Raw genomic sequence first — 17,389 nt, 5'->3', positions numbered from 1 at the left:
GCCATTACCCTTAAGGATAATGATTACTTATGTGAATATACTGTTTTCCAGGTTCCTCTACAGTGTACTTTACAAAGACCAAGAGGGTCTCTAAATAGTGTAAGAAACCCTTAATCTTACATATGACCCTTCTAAACAAAATGTCTAGATGCAAACAAACTAGTTGAAAGTGAGTCATTGTGATGGGATACAGAGGCCCTGACACCCAGAGAGGTAACCTGAAACTTCTGGGGAAGCAGTGGAGCTCTTTAATTATTTTTGTCTCCTATATTCTATGCCACAATAGGCAAGGTAGCTTGGTCTAACTTTCTAGCACTAGAGCTGTAGCGTAAACAGTCCAAGGAGAGCCTGACTTGATTGGAAAACAGGAATATCTAGGTCTGAGATTGCAGCTGAGTCTAAGTCGTTCAGTAAAGAGGGAAGTTCTGTCTCCTAAATGAGAGCTTCCATGTCCCAGAAGCCGAGGTAAAGAATATCCAGACTGCCACCCTGTAGCTTTGCATTTTAAAGGGTGAAAAGGACAAGAGGTTGGCTTGGCTGCCTTCAGTCCCACCCCTTGGACTGCTCAGAGTTCAGGCAGTCCTTCCAGTGGCAGCTGAGGGCGGTCCCTTGGCTCTGGGGTGCGGCCACCAGCACCCGAAGGAGCCAAGCCGAGCAGTACCTGCTGAACCAGCTTAGTTATCTCCATGGCCTGAAGGGGCCTGTCGACAGGACCTGGGATTTCAACCCAGAAACAGTGTAATCTGTTGCAGCGCTTCCCTATTTCCAGGCCTGGACGGGGTTTTTAAAACCTTGTCTTCCGGGTCCAAGAGCTGGTGTAGGGATTGCAAGGTCCTGGGAGACAGGATCCAGGATCTGTGCCAGCAGCCACTAGCGGTGGGTGCTGCACAAGGGTGTCCTATTCAAACCCTTCTGAGCCTGGGTTTCCTGCCTGCCTGCCTGCCTGTCTGCCCAGTGTTCTCAGACAGCATGCTGGCAGTGCACTTTGACCAGCCAGGTGGACCAGAAAACCTCTACCTGAAGGAGGTGGCCAAGCCGAGACCAGGAGAGGGTGAAGTCCTCCTGAAGGTGGCAGCCAGCGCCTTGAACAGGGCCGACTTACTCCAGGTACCCAGGGTTTCCAACAGTACGTACAGGGTGGACTCCAGGGCTCATCCTCTGTCTTCAGTGGCCTGACCGGACAAAGAAGGCTGGGGATTGGGGTGTTGCCTGCAGCATCCATTAGAACAGCTGTGCTGGGGGTTCTGAGACCCAAAGCCAAGTAGCCACTTTGTTTCCCTAAGGGAGGGGCTGTGCTGGGGTTGTAGCTCATTGGTAGAGCCTTTGCCTATCATGCTCCAGGCCCTGGGTGATCCTCCACAAGGAAACAAAAACAAGGGTGTTTGCAAAGCAAGAATCCACTATGTGTTGGCTCATTCTCTCTCCTGGCATCCCGGAAATGGACAGGGAAGTACCATTTGTTGAAACGGAGAGGGTGTGGGAGGGTACACCTGCCCCTAATAAATTCCTCAGACAAGTCTATATTTTACAGATAAAGTCACTAAGAAAGACCTAGAACAAGGTCATACATGGTCCCTTCAGATTCATACCCTGGATTTCATAAATGACTTATCTAAACCGTTGTGCCCATGGAACCCAAATTGGAACTAACTACTTGTTAGTTAAACTTTGCTTAGGATTTTCTCTCTCAGGCCTTGAATTTAACCTGCCACACCCACTCCACACCCCCCACTCCCGTTTTTTAAACGGACTCTTGGAAATAGGCTGGCTTCCAAGTAGCACAGGAAGAGCTAAGGAAGCAAACTGTGTGCACTGATGTGGACTGATTAATAAGTTATAAATAAATAACTTCTCACCAATACCCCTGTAAGTAACCCAAAGAAACTAACTGGCTCAAAAAAAAAAAATTAAAGTCCAACCACAAGAGGGAGTGCTGACAGGCATCTTTTATTTATTGTTTTTTCACTTTAGAATTTTTTTTTCTTTTGGTTTTTCGAGACAGGGTTTTTCTGTAGTGTTTTGGAGGCTGTCCTGGAACTCACTCTGTAGACCAGGCTGGCCTCGAACTCACAGAGATCCAACTGCCTCTGCTTCCCAAGTGCTGGGATTAAAGGCATGCACCACCAACGCCCAGCGCTTTTTATTTTTTTTAACTTGAATTTGTTTTAATAATTTTAATGATATTAACAAAATTAATAGTAAAATAAATTAAAAATAAATATAATAATAATAATAAGTTGTTTTAACCCTACATAGCCCAGGATGGTCTCAAACTTGAGACCTTCCCAAGTCAGTCTCTGAATGCTGACATTTATAAAACGTGCACCACCAAGGCAGCCTACAGTTTTAAGAATGATCCCATCACTGTAGGGGCTGAGGCAGGAAAATTACCTCAAGTTTGAGGCAGCCTGGGCTACAAAGAAAGACCTCAGGGGCGGGGGGGAAGGGGATGGGGGAGGCTGGTGGTGTTAAACCAACTATAAAAATGAAGTGAAGTAAGGCCAGGAGCATAACTCGTAGAATATTTGTCCGACATGCTCAAGGTCCTCAGTACCACACAAACAAACAAACGAAATGAAGCAGATGTACGCCAGGAAGGAAGGGAGGGCATAGTACAGTTGGCAGCATGCCTGCCTAGCCGGCATAGCTCTGGGTTTGTCTCCAGTACTGCAGATACTGCGAACTCCAGCACAATACTTGTCACAGCTGAGCTGGGCAGATCAATTAGAAATGTACATCAGGGGCTGGGACGATGACTCTGCTGGTGAGCTGCTTGTGAAACAAACATGAAGACCTGAGTTTGGACTGCCAACACAATAATTAAAAACCAGGTGCGTGGGCTGGAGAGACGGCTCAGAGGTTAAGAGCACCGGCTGCTCTTCCAGAGGACTGGGGTTTGATTCCCAGCACCCGCATGGCAGCTCACAACTGTCTGTAACTCCAGTTCCAGGAATCTGGCATCCTCACACAGACATACATGTAGGCAAAACACTAATTCACATAAAATAAAAATAAATCTTAAAACAAACAACAACAACAAAACAGGTATGTGCCTGTCATCCCAGAGACAGGAGAATCCCCCAGAGATAGAAGAATCTCTGGGGCTTGCTGGCCAGCCAGTCTAGTTGAACAACTCTAGGTTCAGTGAGTGACCCTGTGTCAAAATATAAGGTGGAGAGCAATTAGGAACACACTCAGTATTGACCTCCGGATTCCTTATACATGCCACACACATACGTGCCTGCATGCACACACACAGAAAGAAATGTGCATCAGAATCAGTGAACTTTTTAAAATTAACATGTCAGAGGCAGGCAATTGTAGTTTGAAATGGTTCTGATGCAAAGCTCCAGTTATGTCTGGAGGTCTAAAGCCTTTGTGACCGTAGCCTTTTATTTGCATAAACCCAGCCATCTCCCTCTCTGTTTTCCTTACCTCCAAAACTGGAGCCGGGCATTGGTGGCGCATGCCTTTAATCCCAGCACTTGGTTTTGTTTTTTGTTTTTTTGTTTTTTACGAGACAGGGTTTCTCTGTATTGTTTCGGAGGCTATCGGTCCAGCCTGGCCTCGAACGCACAGAGATCCGCCTGTCTCTGCCTCCCGAGTGCTGGGATTAAAGGCGTGCGCCACCACTGCCCGGCTTAATCCCAGCACTTGGGAGGCAGAGATGGCAGATTTCTGTGAGTGTGAGGCCAGCCTGGTCTACATAGTAAATAATAGAACAGCCAAGGCTACACAGAGAAACCTTGTCTTGAAAAACCAATAAATAAATAAATAAACAAATAACAAGACAAAACAAAAAACCAAACCATTCTGATTTTCTTCTCTGAGAAAGGGAAGAGCTATGGAGAGGGGCCACGGATGGTGACACACAGGTCTCTGACCACGCTCCTATTTAATGTGCCTCTCCTCCTGCAGAGACTGGGCCAGTATGCCCCACCCCCAGGAGCCAGTAGCATTTTGGGACTTGAAGCATCAGGACATGTGGCTGAGCTGGGCCCTGGCTGCCAAGGACACTGGAAGATCGGGGATTTGGCCATGGCTTTGCTGCCTGGTGGAGGCCAAGCTCAGTATGTCACTGTCCCTGAAGATCTCCTTATGCCTATCCCAGAAGGACTGAGCCTGTCTCAAGCTGCAGCCATCCCAGAGGCCTGGATTACTGCCTTTCAGCTCTTACACCTTGTAGGTGAGGATGCCTGATGCTCACTTCACACAGTATGGCTCACTCTCCAGTGAGACAATGTCCCCAACCCTAGCAATCCTCCAGGATACCTTCTCCAAACCCCAGCAGTCCTCTGAGACACCCAGCATACCTTGTTGGTCCGCTAACAATGTCAGACCATCAAACCACGTTAAAATGGTTTGATATGGGGGGGGGTGAGAACCATGGTTAGCAGACAGGAGGACTATGAACATCTTTTTTTTTTTTTTTTTTTTTTTTGGTTTTACGAGACAGGGTTTCTCTGTATTGTTTTGGAGGCTGTCGGTCCAGCCTGGCCTCGAACTCACAGAGATCCGCCTGCCTCTGCCTCCCGAGTGCTGGGATTAAAGGCGTGTGACACCAACACCAAGCTGGACTATGGACATTTTAACAAAAGATTTAGCAGTAATCCCCACCTCAGATAATGCAGACTTCTCTTTGGGGTCCAGTGTAATAGAAGAGGCAGACTTGATGTCAGCGTGGGTGGCCATAGATAGCTTTTAGGAACAAAATGACTTGATTTGTGGTAGACAAAAGGTGCATCAAGGTGAGGACAGCTGTTCCACTCAGAGAGGAGGGATAGTTGTTGTCATTTGTAAAAGATGAGACTGAGCAGATTGAAGGCCTTGAATGCCAAACTGTTTGGATTTAGTGCAAAGCCAAAAAGTTGCTCCCCGTTTTGTGGGGTGGGAGGAAGATGATAAAGAACGCTCCAGCCGGGCGTGGTGGCTCACACCTTTAATCCAAGCACTTGGGAGGCAGAGGCAGGCAGATCTCTGTAAGTTCGAGGCAAGCCTGGTCTACAGAGTGAGTTCCAGGACAGCCTCCAAAACAATACAGAGAAACCCTGTCTCGGAAAAAAAAAAAAAAGAAAGCTCCATTTGTGTCACGTCTGCTGCTCGGCCTATGTCCGAGAACGTGCGGAGGGTGTCGGGTATTGACAACACAGAGACTCGTTCAATGATATAAAGAAAACTTTAAACAGGCTCCAAAAAGGTTCACGAAAAACTTCCTAAGAAAAGTTCCCACCAGAGAAACTTCTGCTCTCTCCTCTCCCTTGGCTGGTTCTGCTCTGACACCAGAGGTGGATGTGTGTGGGTTTTTGAAGGTGCGGTTAGTCTTTGGACAAGGTCGAGGTCAGGGCGGTTTCTGTGGGAAGGCCTTTCCCAGGAACTTATTGTATCATTTTTAGTAAACAGGTTTTTACTAAACATTGTCTTACAGCTGCCTACTCCCAGGCAGAAGGGGAAGTGGCCAGGAACTTATTGTATCGTTTTTAGTAAACATGTTTTTACTAAACATTGTCTTACAGCTGCCTACTCCCAGGCAGAAGGGGAAGTGGGTCTCTGCTCAAGGTCTGGTGTTCCCACACATTTGGGGTGGAGTGTGGTGTCTATGTGTGAGGCTTAGACCAGTGAGATCAGCTGAAAAGGGACTGACTTCAAGTGATGACAGTGGGAAGCGGGGGTTATTCTTGCTTTTAAAAGTATGCATGTAGGTATATGCATTTGGGTGTTATTTCATATTTCAAATAGAGATAATGGATGTGGCTGGCTACCAAGAGTTTTGTAACAATAGCCCATTTCCCACTTGATCAGAGGCAGTAAGTGAAAAAAGAAAAAGAGAAAAGAGAGACAGAGTCAGAGAGACAGAGAGAACTGTCAGTGTGTCCCTTCAGAAAGCAAGATATTTGGCATTTGGTTCAAGAGCCAGGTGGTATTATGGCTATTGCTATAGTTGGACAGAGGAACGACAATTTCTACCCTTTTCATCACAGGCAATGTTCAGGTTGGAGACTATGTGCTGATCCACGCAGGGTCAAGTGGCGTGGGGACAGCTGCCATCCAACTGACTCGGAAGGCTGGTGCTATTCCGCTGGTTACAGCTGGCTCCCAGCATAAGCTTCAAATGGCAGAAAAGCTTGGGGCTGCTGCTGGATTCAATTATAGAGAAGATTTTTCTGAAGCAACCCTGAGATTTACTAATGGTAAGTCACTCCTTCTGCAACTCAGTAAATGTGGAAGAAAAAAAAAAGATTAAATGAAATCTTGAAATCTTGGTCTCCACGGTTGCCAGTGTTGTGGGTCAGCCTAGACTTTGCTGAAGGGGCGATAACTGCCCTGGCCAAACTGGTGTATTATGGTGTTTGATTGCTAGAGACTGGCAACAAGCACTAGGGCCTAAGATCGTTTTTGTTTTTGTTTTTGTTTGTTTGTTTGGCTTGTTTTTTTTGTTTGTTTGGTTTTGGTTTTTCGAGACAGGGTTTCTCTGTATTGTTTTGGAGGCTGTCCTGGAACTCACTCTGTAGACCAGGCTGGCCTCTGCCTCCTGAGTGCTGGGATTAAAGGTGTGTGCCACCCAGAGGCAGAGGCAGGTGGATCTCTATTAGGTCGAGACCAGCTTGGTCTACAAGAGCTAGTACCAGGACAGCCTCCAAAGCCACAGAGAAACCCTGCCTCGAAAGAAAATAAAAAAGATTTATTTATTATGTATACAGTGTTCTATCTGCATGTATTTCTGCGGGCCAGAAGGGGGCACCAGATCTCATTCATTACAGATGGTTGTGAACCATCATGTGATTGCTGGGAATTGAACTCAGGACCTCTGGAAGACCATCTAGTGTTTTTAACCACTGTGCCTCTCTCCAGCTCAAGATAGATTATTTCAATGTTGTCCATGTTCACGCAGGGCAAGAACTCCATCTCTAACCCACAATATACACTCTTGCAAGTAATGTGGTTCATATATGTCTAGAAACTGCATAGTCACACAGAGTTGACATGAGATTATTCAGGGTCCATTCTTCCCAAATAGTCACTCACTCTATAATGAGTTAACAGGAAGCCTTCAGCACAGACTAATCTAGAGATGGTCAGAGTAGGGCTGGTTGAGAACTCCTTAAGCAGGTAAGTAGGGGTGTGTATGTGTGTGCGCCTGCGTGTGTTCAATAACAAATCTGGATTTTTTTGAAGACAGAGTTTCTTGTATTCAGGCTGGGCTCAAACTTGCTGCAGCTGAGAGTGACCTTGAACTTCTGATTCAACCATCTCTATCTTCTGAGTGCTGGAATTGCAGGTGTACACCACCTTGCTTGGTTTATATGATTCTGGAGACCAAACAAGGGCTTTATGCATGTTGGGTAGACTACCGATTGAGCTACAACGTAGCTCAATTCTGGCTTTTTTTCCATTCATCATTTTCTGTTTTTCTTGTGGGTAGAAAAGGAGAGGTGAGAACGAGGTTAGCAAGCTGTGACTCTGATAACCCAGTGCAGACCCCCTGTCTTAGATGTGGACGATCCTCTGCTCTGCAGCCGGGAGTAGACTTCCTCTTTCCTCCTCCTACTCATGCCTGGATGCCAGTGGGACTGTACTGTTTGGGGTGAGGTGAGATCCCAGGTCCTGGAGTAGTTGTTTCCCTCCTGCTATGCTGAGGTGGGGACCGGGGACTCATAAAAGATGCACTATGTTATACATGCTGTTATAGAATGCTTTTATGTAATTCCATTTACAACAATATTTCTATGGCCAATATTTTTAGTTGCAAATGCACTTGCCATTGATTTGTTACTTTGAGGCAAGGCTTCACTATGTACCCCAGGCTAGCCTCTAGCCTAGAACCTGAGATCCTCCTGTCTCAACCTCCAAGTGCTGGGGTTACTGCATGCACCGCCACACCTACATTTATTTTTACTCACATATCTACAAATATACCATGAAATCTTATTTGTACCAATTTTTGTGTGTCTAACATTATTATCAATCTTTCCCCCTTTGGAAGGTGTTGGAGTTGATCTTATTCTAGACTGCATAGGTGGATCCTATTGGGAGAAGAATGTCAACTGCCTTGCTCTTGACGGTCGCTGGGTTCTCTACGGTTTAATAGGAGGAGCTGATGTTAGTGGGCCCCTGTTTTCAAAGCTACTTTTCAAACGAGGGAGTCTGATCACTAGTTTGTTGCGATCTAGGGATAATAAGGTGAGTAATGAGTGAAAAACAAAGTGTGACTGTCACCCAGAAATCTGCTTTTGAACATACCCATTCATAGCTCTCAGGAGCCTATAAAGAAACGACCATCTTGTGGACAGATGTGTTCAAGAACTAATCCAGATTAAGCCTCTGGCATATTCTGGATATATATATATATATATATATATCTTTTTTTGTTTGTTTGTTTTTCGAGACAGGGTTTCTCTGTGGCTTTGGAGGCTGTCCTGGAACTCGCTTGGTAGTCCAGGCTGGCCTCGAACTCACAGAGATCCGCCTGCCTCTGCCTCCCGAGTGCTGGGATTAAAGGCGTGTGCCACCAACGCCCGGCTGAGAAACCCTGTCTTAAAAAAAAAAAGGAGGAAAAAGGAAAGCCTATTAGGCAAATAAGCTGGTACCTTTAACAAATTTATGTTCCCAAAGTCTTCTGTAACATTCTAGCAGGCACCAGCTTTGAGAAGGTTTCGCGCCTAACGGGGAAGATAAGGCTTAAGCATTCCTTTGGTCTTGACACCCTGTAAGTCTGTCAGTTACACTAGTATTTTACTGCAGCCTTCAACCTCACCTGGTACAGATTGAGGCTGCACATTTGAAAGCATGCTCTTTAGTACGGGGAAGTAAAGGGGTGTGCTGTTTCAGGTGCTCAGACATCATTAAGACCAAGTAGGATGGGGAATGACAGGGCAAAGCCTCTCTCAGGTTGATGTTCTTTTCCTTAGTACAAACAAACGCTGGTGAAAACTTTCACGGAGCAGATTCTGCCCTACTTCTCTAAGGACAGCCCCCAACGTCTGCTGCCAGTTCTGGACAGAGTCTACCAGGCGACTGATATTCAAGCGGCCCACGAGTACATGGAGGCTAACAAGAACGTGGGCAAAATCGTCTTGGAGCTGCCCCAGTGAAGGAGGACTCCAAAGCAAACTTGGAGTGGGTTCTGCTCCCAGGTCCGCCCCTGTAAAGGGGATCTAACAAAATAAAAAGAGTGTTTGTGAAGGGAGGTGTGTGCTCTCTGTCGGAGACCCAGTACGTGGACAAGGATGAGGTGGGAATCAGGACCATCAGGTGATGGGCGACCTGAGATGCAGAGCCCCCGACTAGTGTTGTGGATACAGTTCAGATTCAGAACCCTGTAGGATGCGCTAAGCGTGCAGAAAGCTCGCCACGCCCACCTTTGCAGCGCCACGCCCACCTAAGCCGCTACCCTGTGGAGCTAGGTCCTCACGTTGACTCCGCCCTCTCTGTCCTCAAGTCCCGCCCCTCCCAGCAGGAACACCTCCCTTCCTGTAGTCTTCGCTCCGCCCCTTCCTGTTCGGTATCCGGAAGCATCGTGGAGCTCGCCTTTTCGCCTTCCGGTCTGAGGACGTTCCCCGGTAGTTTGGTCTTGAGCATCTTTTCGAAGACGTCAACACGTCTTAGTTACGGACGCGGTCTTTCCGGAGGTGCTGTAACAGCTTCCGGCTCTACCTGGCTGTTGATAGTCTGTGTCTGACACCGTGTCGCCCTCGCCGGCGACCGACCTTTAGAGGTACTCGGAGGAATCCCGCGGTAGCCTCCCACAGCCCGCCAAGATGGCGATGCAAGCGGCCAAGAGGGCGAACGTGAGTACCCGCTTTCTGCGCGGAAGGGGAACGATCTCGTGGCTTGACTGTCGCGGCGTGGGCGGGAGGGTTCCTGTCCTCCGGCCACAGGCGGGGAAGGCCGTTTCCTACTCGGTCAGAGGAGAGTCCATCCTGGCCTTATGCTCAGGGGTGTGTGCCTTGAGCGACTTTCCGCCCCCACCCCTCCTGAGAGCCCGCTGGCATCCTCGAGAGTGTAAGGTCTGCAGGCTCTGCTGCTTGACCTCCCCTAGCATCTTCTGAGTCTTAAAAAGTCGAAGCACAGACGCACTCAGTAACTGTTTTTACTGCCAGCTGGAGGCTGGGGTTTTAATTGCATGTAGAACTTTGGGAGTTATCTGTTAATATGTTTAAGCACCTGCCATGTATCTGGTTTTACAAATGGAAAGCAATTCATGAGTTGTATTTATTTAACACCTACTATGTGCCACATGCCAGTGTTAAGTGTTAGACATATAATGGTGAATTAATGTCATTCTTATTGCTGGGTGGTGGCGCACGCCTTTAATCCCAGCACTTGGGAGCAGAGGCAGGTGGATCTCAGTGAGTTCGATGACAACCTGGTTTACAGAGTGAGCTCCAGAACAGCCATGACTGTTACATAGAGGGAAAACAAAAACCTTTCAAGAAAGTAGGCAACGGTTAAAACTTAGAATTACTTCAAAACAAAGACAGGCCAGTGGGTATACTAGTGCAGATTTTGTCCTACCGCTGTCCTGGAACTCACTTAGTAGACCAAGCTGGCCTCGAACTCACAGAGATCCGCCTGCCTCTGCCTCCCGAGTGCTGGGATTAAAGGCGTGCACCACCAACGCCCGGCTTATTTGAATCATTTCAATGAATGAAAACTTGGTACCCATAGGATGAAAAGATGGCGGGAATTAAGAAAAAGAGAACTGCAAAGAGTTGGTCCTCTGAGTTCTCTTACTAATAGAGAAATTGAATTGTTCTAAAGATACATAAAGTGCATTGTATATGCCAACAAGAGCAGTAGAATGTTAGAAACCTGACAAAAGAAGGAAAATGTATTAAGTCCAGGATTGAAGCTGGAAATGTGGCTCAGTGTAGAGTGTTTCCTAGAATGCTTGAGTCCCTGGATTTGGTCCCAAGCACCTCATACCACAACAGAAAAAAGGAAAATAATTAAAGAAGTGATTTTGAGTAGATGAGCGGTTAGTATAGCAGTAGAAGAAAAATGGAATGGACATGGATGATTAAAGTTTAGTAATAGGAATATATAGTGCTTACCATTTGGTCATACCTGTTTTCATCAAGAAGTCTGGGTTGAAGCTAGGCGTTAGTGGCGCACGCCTTTAATCCCAGCACTTGGGAGGCCGAGGCAGTCGGATCTCTGTGAGTTTGAGGCCATCCTGTTCTACCAATGGAGTTCCAGGACAGGCACCAAGACAATACAGAGAAACCCTGTCTCTAAAAACCAAAAAAAAAGAAAGAAAGAAAGAAAGAAAGGAAGGAAGGAAGAAAGAAAGAAAGAAAGAAAGAAAGAAATCTGGGTTGGCAGAGAAGAGTATACAGCCCTTTCAGTTTTACAGGTAATGATGATTGTGAGGTTTTAGGACAGAAGAAAGAGGGGTTACACAATGTTTTACAGAGTGAGAAAGTAGATTTATTAGAGAAATATATTTTTGCCTGGTAGTTGTTGATTATAAAACTTAAAAAAAAAAAAAAAAAGAGCCAGGCAATGGTGGCAAATGCCTTAGTTCCAGCACTCGGGAGGCAGAGGCAGGTGGATCTCTGTGAGTTCAAAGCCAGCCTGGTCTCCACAGCAAATTCCTGGACAGGCTCCAAAGCAATACAGAGAAACCCTGTCTCAGGGGAAAAAGAAAACCAGCAACAACAACAAAAACAAACCTTTATTACCACTACTCACTTGATGTAGGAATAACCTTTTAAAATTTTATTATTGTATTACATGTACATGTGCCACAATTGTGTCAATAAGTAGTTTTTGAGAAATCTTTTGTCTGCGTATAATTAACCGTATTAGCAAGGAGTGAGCTATGATTTTTCGGAGTAGGAAGAGTGTAGAGTGAGGAATATATAATGGGTCAAGAAAGTAACAAACTATGTAACAATATTTTAATGTCAAAGATTGTGAGGAAATACAGGTGTCAGGAAGAAATGGAGTATGGAGGAGGAACAACAGGCAGGCACCCTAGACATTTGAGAATTGAACTCTGGAATGAAGAGATACTAGTAGAATTACTTTCCGCAGAGGCAGGCAGATCTCTGTGAGTTCTGAGTCCAGCCTGGTCTACAAAGCAAGTTCCAGGACAGCCTCCAAACCAATACAGAGAAACCCTGTCTCGAAAAAAAAAAAAAAAAAAAAAAAAAAGAATAAAAGAGAAGTCATTGACACTAGTTCTTAAGATGGAAAGCTTATGAGTGGGATTTTACCGCCTTTTCTTTCCCCAGGAGACTTAAGGATCTGTGAATGAAGTGGGAAATACTTGTTAAATGGGAGTAGCCAAAAGTTTCAGGTCCTGCTTGTAGTCTCCCCTGTGTGGTGCTCTGTTGTTTTTCCCAAGAGCATGCCACTTTGAGTAGTATTGGATTGTAGTTGTTATTCTTATTTGGCATCATTGAGTTCTTTTCAATGGCAGCCCTGCTCTCCGACAGCATAATCATACATATTTCTCATCTTAGATTCGCCTCCCGCCTGAAGTAAATCGGATTTTGTATATAAGGAATTTGCCATACAAAATCACAGCAGAAGAAATGTATGATATATTTGGGAAATATGGACCTATTCGTCAAATCAGAGTGTAAGTCTTACTGGGACTTGAAATGTCTCTTTCAGGAAATGCTTGCCTCATCTATAATCTCAGAGTTGTAGCTGGCAGCAGGGGTGGGCTGTGTGATGTGTAGTGATGTGTCTGTTTTACAGTGAGACTACCAAGTTCTTGAGTAAAAGTACCTTTCTAGTACCATGTAATGTTTAGTAATAAAATCTTCTAATCCTGAACTGAACTGTAAACTATCTACACAGTATGTGAACATGTGCCATTTAAGGGCTCCTCTCAAAGGATTTCTAAAGCTTTTATTTCAGGAAGCACCTTTGGGTGGGCCTGTTGGTTTGAGCCCAAAGCCTTGTACATCCAAGGTGGGTGCTACACCTCTGAGCTATAACTCCAGCCCCACTTATATTTTTGTAAGTTTTCTGAAGTATATGCACATATATGTGCACATGAATAGGGCTGGGGATACATGCAACACCTTGAGTTCATTCACCAATAGCATAAGAAGAAAATAAGTGAATAAAGTAGTAGTATGGCCATGTATGATGGCTTTATAAAGCTTACTGATAATACTTAATTGAGAGATGGTTAAATCAAAGTTAGACAATGTTGCGAAGATGCCACAGAAGAGCCAGTTGTGGCGGAAGACACCTGTAATGGGAGCCACTTTGGAGTCTGAGGCAGAAAGATTGCAAGTTTGAGGCCAGTCTGGGCAGTTGAGTGTGGTAAACTAAAAGCGGCTGTTGGGGCTGCTATGCCAAGTTTGTGAGACCCAAAAAAAGGCCACCAAGGTTTAATGTTAAGTTACAAGCCTTGGCAGGGACCCTGTCCAGCAGATTGGCACAGCAGCTGCAGAAAATGGGGTGCCTGGCTTCAACTATAAGGGTTTTTTAAAGGAAAAAAACCACAAGCAGAGTGGTATGTACCTTGGCTGTTCAGGATTGGGTAAGAGTAGGTGACCTTTGGATTCATTGACATGGAGGCTAAGGGAATTACAAAATTGTTACTAATGGTTGCCCACAAGGACAGTTGTGATGAGAAGGTATTATTTACCAAGATTAGTCATTGCCTGGCCACCTAGATGGGGTCATTTGACTGGGGTGCTCCTTGGAACTGTTTATGGTTCCTTGGCTGGAGCTGAATCAACCTTGTGCCAGCAGAATTTCTCAAGGTGGCTTTTTCTGAGGATGGAATTAACTCTCAGCCTCAGGGAGGACTTTTCAGAGAGAGTTTTCCCAAGCATCCCAGTTAAAGTAGCTCTCCTCACTCATCTCCATCTTGACTCTCCTTTCCTTATGTGGCTCTGCTCCCTGGTCTGTGATCCATATTTCTGTGTAACGTTTCTCTCTTCCATGAACCTAGCTCCTTGAAGGAAGGGATGATGCTTACCTTCTCACTGTTAGTTCTCCTGCCCGTCTTAGGGAGAATTCAGTGTGGCAAGCCTGGATCTTAGCTGCACACTGAGAAAGGGGTCTTCTGTTCCTTTGCTGTGGTCTCTTGTTTACTTGGCACCAGGCACCGTGCTGACCAGCTTAGCCAGTACTGATTTTCTTTTCTGTATTGGTATCTCAAGACAGGGTTTCTCTGTATAGCCTTGGCTGGCCTTGAACTCAGACTTGTCTGCTTCTGCTTCCCAAATGCTGGGGTTAAAGGCTACCACACCCAGCTAGTACTGATTTTCTAGAATGGGGCTTTAAAACCTAGCTGAGCTTCACACAGCAGGACAACTGATGGCTCTGCTGATGTGTAGTAGACATTTGGTACTTTGTATTCTTTAAAGCCTTTTAATGTTGTTACCTTTTCTACTAAAATCACAAATAAGAGGCTAGAAAGATGACTCTGGCTAAGAGTGTTTCCTGCTCTTCCAGAAGGTCCAAGTTCTGTTCCCAACACCCACATTATGTGGCTTCCACCTGCCTGTAACTCAGGCTCCACAAGGATCTGACATCCACTTCTGGCCTCTAAAGGCACCTACTCTCACATGTAAACACCTGCACACAGGCACATACACATATACACATAAATCTTTTTTTAAAAAATAGTACATGTAATACAGGACAAATGATAACTGAGATCAGTGTGTGATGTAAAGTAGCTGAAGCTAGAAAGGCTAAATTGTGAGATGATTTTTCATTCCCTTTTACCAGCAAGGCCTAGATTGGAGTCTGGGGTGAGGGTGGCGTAAGGGTTAGGGTTTTGTTTTGTTTTGAGACATGGTCTCTGTTTCACAGCTATGTACAGCAGACGATGCTGACTCCCTGCCTTTTTTTTTTTTATGGTATTTTGAGACAGGGTCTCTCTGTGTACACCTGGCTAACCTGGAACTCACTGTGTAGACCTGGCTGACTTTGTCTCTGTCTCGAAAGTTCTGGAATTAAAGGTGTGCCCTACTGTGCCCACGGGTACAATTTTGTGCTCATGCTTATGTAGCTTCGTACCTGGTCCTTGAGATAGTTCAGGTCAGAACACATTAAAGAATTACAGGCTTGCTGGGTGGTGGTGGTGCTTGCTGAGTTAGAGGCCAACCTGGTCTACATAGTGACTTCCAGGGCAGCCAGGACAACACAAAAAAACTCTGTCTTGAAAAACAAAAAGGAAAAAACAATGCAGGCTCATTTAGCATATCTACTCCTGATGTTTGTTCCCTCTGGTATTTTTTAGTTTGGTTTCAAATTACTTAAATAAAACATTTCTGTATATTCTCTCTAAACAATTGCAGAGCTCAGTGGTAGAATATTTGGCATAAAGGGCTTGAATATATAGTATTTTTTAAAATACTGTGCCAACCTAGGTGATGGTGGCAGACGCCTTTAATACCAGCACTCAGTGCCAAAACAACCCAGTTACAGATTCAGAAAGACTGAAAATTGTCGGTGCTTGGGTAAATGTATCTTCTAACTGTCCTGCAGAGGAAATACACCCGAGACCAGAGGAACAGCCTATGTGGTCTATGAAGACATCTTTGATGCTAAGAATGCATGTGACCATCTGTCAGGATTCAACGTGTGTAACAGATACCTCGTGGTTTTGTATTACAATGCTAACCGGGTGAGTACGGCCCTCGCAGAGTGGCACTGGCTCTGGGAAGTGTGTGGTGGGTTTTCTCTGGGCTAGTGCTGCTGATGAACTCCTTTAGCTGCTGTCAGTGCCCGTTAACTGTGGTGCTTGTCATACCCACAGGCATTCCAGAAGATGGACACCAAGAAGAAGGAGGAGCAGCTGAAGCTTCTCAAGGAAAAGTATGGCATCAATACAGACCCGCCCAAATGAGCTGGGTGATTTCACTCTTAATATGTCCCTGTGTGGTCCTGGTTAACCTTGTTTCTTTTTCATTAATACTGAATATTGTGATTTCTCATTTGAGACCTAGAATGACTTGTTTGAAACTTTTCTAATCTTTATATTATGTTAGTAAACTTGTAGCTTTTGTAAAACCTGTCAGTGTTTTCTCTTTTTTGGGGGGAGGGTTTTCTGTGTAACAGCCTTAGCTGTCCTGGAACTATAAACCAGGCTGTCCTTGAACTCACAGAGATCACCTACCTCTACCTCCTGATTGCTGGGATTAAAAGCATGCGCCACCACTTCCCAGCCACTTTCTCTTAAACTTCCCCTCCTGTTTAATACCAGGAACAAACAAAACAGGAGAACCATATGCAGGATTGTAGGTGAGCCTAGGGATAGAGGGCCTTGAGAACAGTGCTTTTGGGGAGTTTTGTTGTCCTTTGTTCATATTTATTTGTTGTGTATAAGTATGCTCAAGTGCGAACGAACGTGTAGCAGTCAGAATGACTGGTAGGAGTTGCTTCTCTCCTTCCACCAAATTGGTCTTGGAGATTAAACTTAGGCTGGCTAGCAAATGCCTTTGCCAAATCCTAAGCCATCAAAGGAACTTGTAGACTTTTGTCTTTTTTTGTTTCGATTTTGTTTTTTTGAGACAGGGTCTCTCTATGTAAACCAGGCTGGTTCCAAATCACAGAGATCTGCTGCCTCTGTCTCCCAAGTGCTGGGATTAAAGGCGTGCGCCACCACACCTGCCCAGACTTGTCATTTTTAACTAGTAACAACCCATGAGGTAACATGAGGACACCAGAGCTCATGAAAAGCTAGTATAGTGCACAGCTATAATCCCAGCACTTGGGAAACTGAGGCAGGAGGATCACCATGAGTTTGAGGCCTTCCTAAGCTATGTAGTAAATTCTGGGCCAGTCTCAGCCTGGGCAGAGACATGAGAGGGTTGGTGTAAGAGCTGTAAAGAAGCAGGCACCTGTCAGTGTGGCAGCCCTTGTCCTGACAGCAGAGGTCATCCTTAGAGCAGAGGTCTGTCATGGAGGTTATGATTTAGAGGGCAGCATGTTACAAATTTGAGAGCAAGCTTACATAGATTTCCTTGTCATTGTTAACCATATATTTTGGGGACTTAGCTCACAATGTGGCTTTGCCATAAATCAAATGCTTACTTAATCTTAGGAGTTTCCATGACATAGGAAGAGTAATAATTGCCACATTCATTGTGGTTTGGCAGCTTGGGGAAAGACAGCTATAAATTTTCTTTTTATAGTTCAGGCACAGGCCAAATGGAGAAGTGTGGACTGATTGTTTTATAAACCCAGAACCTAGAGTCACTTTGAAGGCTACACAAATTGACTAGTATTGGCAAAGATAGCCTACTTGTAATTGCATTTAAACTCTGTCATTACTTTTAAGAAAATAGACTACTTTCTGGTTTTTGTGCTCTTTTCAAAGCTCACTCAGGAATGATTTATTATGTCTGAGTGAGTTTTGAAAGCATTGTGAAAGAAGGAAAGGCCTTTTGCTGTTATTGTTTTGTTT

At 45.2% G+C, this 17,389-nt stretch overlaps 2 protein-coding genes across 2 annotated transcripts; both read left to right on the top strand.

The window, feature by feature from the left end:
* The first annotated feature begins 612 nt into the window (after positions 1-612).
* On the top strand, positions 613-9,180 carry Tp53i3 (tumor protein p53 inducible protein 3). The gene is made up of 5 exons (XM_040730815.1): positions 613-1,107; positions 3,919-4,186; positions 5,979-6,188; positions 7,982-8,178; positions 8,907-9,180. Exons 1-5 carry the CDS (start codon positions 970-972, stop codon positions 9,087-9,089), a joined length of 996 nt encoding a protein of 331 aa, XP_040586749.1. The 5' UTR covers positions 613-969; the 3' UTR covers positions 9,090-9,180.
* A 329-nt stretch (positions 9,181-9,509) lies between these two features.
* Sf3b6 (splicing factor 3b subunit 6) lies at positions 9,510-15,993 on the top strand. The gene is made up of 4 exons (XM_005079090.3): positions 9,510-9,785; positions 12,468-12,586; positions 15,469-15,607; positions 15,740-15,993. Exons 1-4 carry the CDS (start codon positions 9,756-9,758, stop codon positions 15,827-15,829), a joined length of 378 nt encoding a protein of 125 aa, XP_005079147.1. The 5' UTR covers positions 9,510-9,755; the 3' UTR covers positions 15,830-15,993.
* Positions 15,994-17,389: the final 1,396 nt, after the last annotated feature.

This window comes from Mesocricetus auratus, unplaced genomic scaffold (genome assembly GCF_017639785.1).
Source record: "Mesocricetus auratus isolate SY011 unplaced genomic scaffold, BCM_Maur_2.0 Super-Scaffold_100024, whole genome shotgun sequence".
In the NCBI taxonomy this organism is placed as follows: Eukaryota; Metazoa; Chordata; class Mammalia; order Rodentia; family Cricetidae; genus Mesocricetus; species Mesocricetus auratus.
The sequence above is the reverse complement of the archived record's forward strand: the minus strand, read 5'-3'. Positions and strand labels throughout refer to the sequence as shown.

Bases quoted from the DNA above. Each gene is read 5' to 3' on its own strand.
- Tp53i3 (XM_040730815.1), top strand. From the start codon at position 970: ATGCTGGCAGTGCACTTTGACCAGCCAGGTGGACCAGAAAACCTCTAC. The intron at 1,108-3,918 runs GTACCCAGGGTT...CTCCTCCTGCAG, and splicing joins ACAGGGCCGACTTACTCCAG to AGACTGGGCCAGTATGCCCC. The intron at 6,189-7,981 runs GTAAGTCACTCC...CCCCTTTGGAAG, and splicing joins AACCCTGAGATTTACTAATG to GTGTTGGAGTTGATCTTATT.
- Sf3b6 (XM_005079090.3), top strand. From the start codon at position 9,756: ATGGCGATGCAAGCGGCCAAGAGGGCGAAC. The intron at 9,786-12,467 runs GTGAGTACCCGC...TTCTCATCTTAG, and splicing joins AAGCGGCCAAGAGGGCGAAC to ATTCGCCTCCCGCCTGAAGT. The intron at 12,587-15,468 runs GTAAGTCTTACT...ACTGTCCTGCAG, and splicing joins CCTATTCGTCAAATCAGAGT to AGGAAATACACCCGAGACCA.